Below are 8,388 nucleotides of genomic sequence, written 5' to 3'. Positions count from 1 at the left end.
CAAGTAACTCAGTTACTATTTCTGCCGGCACCAGCATAGAGATAGGTGTCAAGTTCGCGCCAACGAAACTGGGGGACTGCGTGGCGGAACTGACACTGACCAGCAACGAGGTGCCCTATACATGGTCGTACCGTCTGCGCGGATCTGCTGTAGTGCCGCTCCACTCACCGATTCGGCGAATTACTGCCGTCGCCAGGACTGTGACCGAGGAACTGATTCCCGTTGTCCTTCATGGGGCTAAAGGCAGAGTCGCGGCGGACGAGGTGACACTGGCGCTTCTGGCTTCCGGTGGCCAGTCGGTCACGTTAGACCGGTCCGCCCATGCCACGCTGAAGTCCGTGTCCTCCGCCAGTGACGGTACCCCCCTACTTCACTTATTGGTAAGCCGACGCTTGGCTTCCCAGGCGCCCCCTCCCTACTACCTCTGCCTGCAGCACGGATTCACGCCGTAGCGGCACACCCGGCTCCGCTTCCTGTAGTCCCAATGTCGGACACGTAATAGGTTGTCTGGGAGTTGAAATCTGAAGGTCCTTGGCATTTCGGTGTATGTGCCACCATCGTGTAGATCCGTTTCTCGCCGCAAAAGCCATTCGAGCTCGATCGCGATATTGCGGTGACGGTGAAAGATCAAGGGCAATGGCGGTTTCCGGTTCAGTTTCAAGCAACTGTCCCCTCTCCGGACGACACCATTTTCATCGATTGTGTCGGAAGTCAGCAGGCGTCTGTCCTCTTTTACCTCACTAGCTGTCAGGAAGAGCCCGCTGCCTTCTGTGCAGAGTTTCGTGACGCGACTCCCGAGTTGTATGTGGAACCAAAGGACGGCATCCTTCAGCCCCGTGGATCCGCTGGCACCGCGTTCAGGGTAACATTCAGGCCATCTGAACTTGGCAAAGCAGTAACCAATGTGCTGAGGATCGAAACAAAAGACGACTTCTGGTCCTACGCAATCTTGGGCCGTCAGGCTCATTCCACGGAAGCCACATGCAGGCCGTCCGATGGACAACTGGCGGTGCGGATACCACTCAGGCACAGAACCCTTTTAAAGTCGACTCCATAATCGCTTCATGAGAGCCGGACTGAATAAAAGACAGATTACACAGCGCTTTTGGCACGAACTGGCCGTACTGCCACCAGTAGCCAGAGACTCTTTTGCGACTACCTCGAACGGGGAAGTCAGCGGGCGGAGCCGACATATACAAGAGCAGCGAAATGCAGCTGATTCTTGGGTCACCGTAGCTGTTTGGGTATCAGCACAAGGCTGAATCTGCTGCCTACCTTCTGTCAGGCCCCAACTGAAGGAACCTCACACGAATAAGCTCCTGACTTTGCTCGCGCGAGGGGAGAAAGCTCCAAGACCCCAAAGAGCGACACAAACCCGAGGACGGAAGTAGCTGAGCTCCGCGACGGCGCCTGGATAATTTACCGGAAGAAAAGCCGAGCCGGCGCTGCAAAAACGTCAGCACCGCCGTGGTGGGACCGAGGCGGCGCTCTTGGAGGAGTCTGCCGAGAAAAAATGCTGCTGACTAGTCTGCCGATGCCAGCGCACGCCGCAGAGACACCAGGCCGGGTGCGCAGCTTTTGTCACAGAAAGGCTAGGATTCGAGGCACTTGAGTGCCGGCTACTTCATAAGTGGTTTCCGAGTCCTAATTGAGAAGCCTGGGGAGCCAGAGGAGACTAGTAAACGCTTGTGGTCATATTAGCTGAGCAAAGCCCCAGCATTAACATCCGGTTCTGTCCAGATATCGTGTCCTCTCCAATTGGAGGCAGCGTTCCCGAATTAACAGAGGTGAAGGAAACGCAGGAGAGAGTTGGGTTAGAGACAAGTCTCCACGATCGATGTGGTGAGAAAAAAACGGACGGTACTGCTGGTGTGCTAGCTTGAAAAAAGCTTTCTTTGCTCAGGCAGTATTACTTTCGTGGTGCTTTGCCGTGTTCACCCGATACGCAGCACGCACGCGAATGTGGTGGGGCATGGGATTGGTAAGGCACTACGTGTCATCTCCTAAACCCGAGATAGTCCAGCTCTTTGAAGGGGACGCAATGAGGAACAACACGGGCACGGCGGGGGTCGTGGCTGCGTGTGAATGTGTTGTTTGTTACTTAGCATCGGCGGCTGTTTGTCCGCAGCAGCGTCGGCAGACACCAAAAAGCAAAGTTGGACGGGGGACACAGAGGGCTTCCCATGCCCAAACTGACTGACTGCGGCGCTGGTGTCAAGTCGAGTCACACTGGGATCCTGGCCGGCTCAGTACACACTTCGGAGCACGCGAACGTGCTGCATAAGAATCATTTCTGCTGACACCTATACCTACAGAGCTAGTTGCGCGGGCGAAGATTGACTGACGGCGACAGCTCCTCCATGTGCACCGTTGGACATAGGCAACAACTTGGCAGATTAGAATGAGTTTCCTAAACCCTGTCCCAGTCCTGGCCGCACGCGGAGTTGCGGCTGCCGGCCACCGGGGGCGACGAGTTGACAGGGCAGAAAGCTTCGTCTACGGAAAAAAGAAAGCCTGCCACCTCCCGAACGCGCCACAGGCATTGGACTATTAAATAGGAGCTACGATCCTAGATTCACCTCCCAGTGGACGTGTCACTGGGGCAGATCAGCCGCGGAGCCAACCCTTTCACTCGGAGTAGCGCGCCTTGTTTCTTCGAGCTCTGTGTGGAAGTGACTGTCTGTGTCCATGATCCACTGTTCCCTACGAGGTAAGGCTGGGGCTTCACCAGTGATATCTGGCAGAGACCGACAGCCCTGGGAGACACCCGTGCATCTCGGAGTACACTCTGTTTCACCTGTTCGGCGACACACCACTTCAGTCCCAGATTCGCGCACCTCCAGATGAAGGATCTCTTTCCCTTTCTTCGAAGTTGCTCCCTGCGTCTTGCAGCTGCGGGGACTGGCGCGAGCGGAGGCTGTCAGGCTGGGGACGCACGCTTGTGCTGGTAATGGCCGCATCGAGGGGCGCACTTCGATATTTTCCCACCAATCAGGCTGGACCTCCTGCACGGGAGGGTCCTGCAAAGATAAGCAGAAAGAAATGAAACTTGAGGAAGTACACTTTGGGTCAAACGGGTTCCACACAAAGTAGCCATGACCGGCGTACGCATATTTCTGACTCTCTGACAATCCAACACCGGGGAGCGAAAACCGAGTTCTCTCTTCGAAGATCTTAATGCATACCTTACAGAAGCCGAAAGTTTTGAACAGCAGCAAGAGGGCCATGGGGGTGTGACGAAGCTGTAGCCGCACGCCTGCACCGTTGGATGGGTGGCGTACTGAGTCCCGGCGCAGAACTCTTCACGACTCCCACCCTGGACACGCAAGACACTAAAAAGATCGGAAAATTCTCGGAAGGTCTCCAGCGGCTGCGTGAGAATTCCCCAGCAACTCTTTAAACACTTTAGGACTGGCGAACGTGTGGAGCGCAGTCGGCTAAACTAACTGTGTGGCCATCCGTCCACGAAATTGCCCGCAGGGAGCCCGGCATGAACAATTCTTAACAAATCGTGGGTTTCCACCACACCGACCTCCGGAACAAGAGCGGAATACGTGCTGCCTTGAGCAGATCCGTTCAAAATCTTGCTGGGAGAAATCCATGCGGCGCGGCGCGCGAGCGAACAGCATCGACCGACGTGCCTCATCAGTACGCTGGATAATTCCACCCAAGCCGTTTTCGAGACAACACCCGAAAGCACATAGGTAGAATTAAAACAAGAACGAAGTTGCTTTTGGATGCTGAATCTTTCGGCTTTCACCTGAAGTCGAGACTTCCCACACCTCCACTAAAGGCACACCCCTATCCAGCTAGCGCTGGCTCGAGACGGTGCTCCGAGTGTCTTGTCCTAATTCTTCGGTCTGTGCCGTAGCAGCTTGCGTACGCGCCACGGTACAGAAGGCTTCCCATCCGAACTGTTTCTTGTCCTCGACTAGTCAGCGCCACCCTGTTCCCTGTGAGCAGGGCGGTCCGACCACGCACTCTGCTACCCCTGAGGAAGATACGGCACTCCTGTCGGCTGCCAGCGTTCCCCGAGCTATCAGGGCTTCCTCGACCAGCCCTGACACCGGTCAGTGTTCTTCATATCGCACTGCAAGGCCAAAAGCAGAATGGTCGCAGTCCAAGTTGGGCGCGGCTGCATGCCGTCGTTGCCACGTTCCCTCCGGCGGAAGGGGAGCTGTCCCTAGCATATGTGAGCTGTATTGTTCCAAACCGAACGTCGCAGGGCCCACAAAAAGTCAGCCCCCCCGGGTGTCTGTATTCTAAGCGGCGGCACTACATGACATACCAGGATGAGCGTGTTGACGCGGCTATCAGTTAGCCAGTGAACGGTACTGCTACGATAACAGCCTGACAGGCAGCTGTTGTGCCGGTACTAGGCACGAGGGGTTGAACGAGTAACGGGGTAGCCCAGCGGTGCGGACTGCGGAGAGCTTAGCCAGTAGCGGAAGGATTGCCGCAGGGTTGTGCGGCCAAAGAGAAGGCGTCTCGCCCCGTGTGGAGGCCTGATGCTGCTGTGCTGGCGAGAGGAAAAGGAAGAAACGGTTTTTGTCGTTTTTTCTTCTTACGGTGGAAAGAGGAGAGTAATCATCCTGTGGGATCCCTGTCACTCCCAGCACTTGTGATTAGTTATACCTTCGAGCATCAAGTGCTCTCTTAGCCGCAGTTCCGGCCTACGAGCGGATCGCGGTTGTTGCCGATCATGTTGGGCGTGGCAGAGCTCACGCTTACCCCGTTACTTTTATGGATGAGTGGTGCACCGCGACACATGAAGAACGCTTCACGTGGAACAGCCGTGGCTTACTGGCGATAAGAGTCTGTGTTCTGAACTTAGTACGGGTTCCCAACGCGCGCGCGTGGTGACCTGATCCTTGCAGGCGCTACAAAGTGGTGCCGTGACCCGGGAACCAGTTTCTTGCCGGGATAGGGACCGCTCTATTGGCCATACAAGGGAATGCGTCCGCTGTGTTTAAGGAGTTCCTTTCTTTTATGTTCTGTAGCCTGCTGGCTGCCGCCCGTTCCCACAGTTCGAGCTGTTTCGTTTTTGCGTCGCTGTCGCATTCTCTGTCATTGGCTGACCCTCAGACGGTTGAATAGTGAGACGCCGTCCATTTTTTTTCCCTTTCTTTCTCGAGAGCATGGCCCCGATTGACGAAGGATCTGCAAAGCAGAAGAAAGATGCGGGCGTTTCTACTGCTGCCGCAGCAGTTTCGGAGCGCACTGGCAGGTCGCCTCCGGCACCGCCTAAGTCTGTTCTGGAAGACGTTGTCGAAGAAGCCAGGGAGCTCGAGCGGCTTCAGCGGGATATAAAGCAAGCAAAGACCGCCCCTGTCTGCAAGGAAAGGTTAAGACACGACCGTGGCTGGTTGGGTGAAATCAAAGGATTGCGAGAGAATTTACAGCTGCAAGAGGCCTACGCTGCCCGTCTGATGTTTGATCGAAGTCAGATACGTCTTCCATATGATGCACTCGTGGTCGGGCAGGCCCCCCCTATCAACAGGGAGGAGGAAGCGGAAAACGTAATTCCTCTGCCGGCAAGTGAGAGAGATCGTCCCCTGCAGAGCCTAGAGCTACTGCAGTGGGATGGCGCCTGTGTCAACTGGGAACACTGGTTTCGTTCGTCCGAGAACGACTTAGCAGTGCGACATGTATCACAAGAACGCTGGCCGGATATGTTAGTGAACGAATCCTCAATTGCGATGAAGCAGGAAGTGACATCCGTTATCCAGGCCATTCGTTTTGCGGGTGTGCCGGCGGACATGGTCTACGAGGCGGCCCTTGATAAGCTGCTGAAGAATGCCGGTTTGAAGTACAGCGCGCTTTCATATTATAGGCGGTTGAGTAGTATCGTGCCAGGTTCTAGGATGCCCGTAAGTTGGCGACGTACTTGAAAGAGCTGGCGCTTGATTACGAAGCGGCAAGAGCTCGAAGGGCCGTGAGTTCAAACGGCTGCCGGAAGTATCTGAGTACACCCTCACTCAACTTTATTGGTTGTCCCTTCCAGCGAACCTCCAGGACTCCGCACCTTCTGTTGACTCTTTCCGTCTCGCAAATGCCTCCACATGGTATTCGTTGTACACGTCCACCATTATTGATCGTGAAGCGATAATGAAGGCGCGTGAAGAAAGTGGCACATCAGTTGCACCAGCCGCCGTGCACATAGTCACCGATGAAAGAAGAAAGCGTGGACGACCTGCTGATCGCGAAGGCCAACAAAGTATCATGGACAAAGCAGTATAAGTCCAGCAGAGGAATTGCGTGAACCGAAGACAACTAGAAGTGAATCACCCCAGTTGCAAAAGCGTGCTGCTGAGAACAGCAGTTTCCAGCAAGCAGAGAGCAAGGAGATCCGCTGCTATTTTTGCGCTAGTCCTGAGCACACTCTTGCGAGTTGTGAGTGGTATTTGACTTGGAGGGAAGAAGACCCACAAAGAAGAAGGCTATGCAATGATTCTTGGCGTCGAGAGGTTACTCGAAGTCGACCTCGGCGTCCTGAAGGGGTGATATCTCGACTGGGTGTCGCCTGATAGTCTCCCATACTCTGTCGACCTTGAAAAGCCTCTGTCCGTCTTGAACCCTACCTTCGGCGAAGAAGTTAAGTCGCTGGCTTAGCCTCTCCGGCGGCTAGCTCGGCGTTCTGGCAGTCCAGTTCGTTGGCGACACCTGTGCTGAGTTTTTGCAGTCGTCTAGACGGCATCCTAACTTCTCGAATCGTCCTCTCCGTCCGGCCCCTCTGTTGGGCCTCCTGAGTCCCGTTGGTCTCGCCGGCGTGCACACGATCTTGCCGCCTACGGGCTCCCGGGGCGAACTACGTGGCTCGACGTGTTCCTCGGGGTCCCTTCTACTTGTACAACGAGCTTGAACTGCCGTACTTTGCCGATTAAGTTCTCTCCACGGTCCCCGGATTCTGGGGGCGTGCAGTCGGCGTGTAAACGGGGCTGGGTGTCAGAGTTTCACTCTGCCCCGCTCCCCAATAGAACAGGACCGATCTACCTCAAGATAGATCGAGGTAGGCAACCACGGGGATAAGCTACCAGTGAAACAGTTTCTTACAGTAGACAGCAATGGTTTAGTGCAAGCAAGGAGGTTAAGTGAGTATTAAGAGGGGATCCGATTAAGCAGTCAGGAATCTTTGTGAGTGTGACATCGAGAAATAGTGAGAGGAGGGGACGAAGGCAGTAGTTAAATGGCGTGAGAAGTGTCGAGTGAGACCCTCGGCGATCTAAGGGCGCCCGGGATCCGGAGGTGCCCGATCCCCCCACCCCTAATCCGGGAGGGGGAAGACGATGAACGAGCTGGGGGAGCGTGTTTCTGCCAGATCACGCGGTGGTGGAAGAGTAGAGACGCGTAAGAGATCAAGTGACAGACAGGAAGAGACGAAGAGGAGACAGATCTTCGTAGAGAGGGATTTTTCGAAGGAATTTTCCCAGAAGAGAGATCTTTGTGGTGAGAGATCTCTGGAAGAGGGAGATCCTTTTGATAGGGAGAGGTCTTTTGAGGGAGGAGATCTTTGAGGGACTGAGGCCCTATGGAGTAGGGAGCCCTCTTTCGGAGAAGATTCATGTCTGGAAGTGATCTCCGAGCGGGTGAGTAGGGAACGTCGACGAGGAGAACGTATCCGGCAAAAAAGAGATGTAGTGCCTTTTTGGAGTGATGCGTGTTGGCCCCTTGTTTTTTTAATTAACTTGGGACGAAGGATTCTAGATTGAGATCGGGTCAATTGGAGGGAAGAACCGAGGTGAGGACGACAGTGTGTGCGAGTGTGAACCGTGGAGACTGTGAGTGTCAAGACCCAGTGTGTGTGAGAGTTTCCAACCTCAAACGAACGCGAGTTGACCCATTATTATATCTGGGAACTTTTTCTTTTGATGCATCTATCCGTTTGTCGGTGGATCTTTGGGAGTCCGAGGGACTCCGGAGTCGGAAGACATTACAGAGGAGAGTTCCCCTGAGTAGTTCTCATTTGCAGACCCACAAAAGTTCTCTATTAGGAACAGGCACGGAGGCAGAGACCAGTCATTTTAAACAGAGATCACAGGCATTAATGCTACGGCGTTGGCCAATTACTCGTTGGTGACGAACCAAGGCCCTAACCGTCGGTAGTTGATCAGGGAGGTCCGGTTTGTCGGAGTCCACTAGAAGCCCGAGAGAGGGGAGCAGAGCCCAAGCCTCGTTTCTTTTTTCTGTACAGAAACAAAGACACAAACGACTTCCACGAACCTTTCCTTCTCGGGACAGAAACAAGGTCCCCTCCGATCGGAAATTCGACAGGAGAGCCTAGGGAAAAGGAGATCGTGACCTGCGTCGGGCAGAATAGCTAACCCACCGCAACTCTTGCACTTTACCTTTCGACCGCACAGGATCGGTGGGCTCCAGCTTTGCTCGGGC

At 54.6% G+C, this 8,388-nt stretch overlaps 2 protein-coding genes across 2 annotated transcripts; one reads left to right on the top strand and one right to left on the bottom strand.

Moving 5' to 3' along the window:
- Positions 1-565: 565 nt before the first annotated feature.
- On the top strand, positions 566-1,322 carry CSUI_009566 (flagellar associated protein; the record flags this gene model as incomplete). Its single annotated transcript, XM_068069680.1, has 2 exons — positions 566-1,009; positions 1,286-1,322. Coding segments are annotated over 2 exons (474 nt in total), but the record flags the coding sequence as incomplete, so codon positions are not given.
- A 760-nt stretch (positions 1,323-2,082) lies between these two features.
- CSUI_009565 (uncharacterized protein) lies at positions 2,083-3,316 on the bottom strand. The gene is made up of 2 exons (XM_068069679.1): positions 3,191-3,316; positions 2,083-3,020 (listed from the first exon to the last, which is right to left on the bottom strand). The coding sequence occupies exon 2, from the start codon at positions 2,958-2,960 to the stop codon at positions 2,595-2,597; it is 366 nt and encodes a 121-aa protein (XP_067918344.1). The 5' UTR covers positions 2,961-3,020; positions 3,191-3,316; the 3' UTR covers positions 2,083-2,594.
- Positions 3,317-8,388: the final 5,072 nt, after the last annotated feature.

This window comes from Cystoisospora suis, assembly GCF_002600585.1.
Source record: "Cystoisospora suis strain Wien I chromosome Unknown contig_5774, whole genome shotgun sequence".
Taxonomy (NCBI): domain Eukaryota; phylum Apicomplexa; class Conoidasida; order Eucoccidiorida; family Sarcocystidae; genus Cystoisospora; species Cystoisospora suis.
The sequence above is the reverse complement of the archived record's forward strand: the minus strand, read 5'-3'. Positions and strand labels throughout refer to the sequence as shown.

Bases quoted from the DNA above. Each gene is read 5' to 3' on its own strand.
- CSUI_009565 (XM_068069679.1), bottom strand. From the start codon at position 2,960: ATGCGGCCATTACCAGCACAAGCGTGCGTCCCCAGCCTGACAGCCTCC.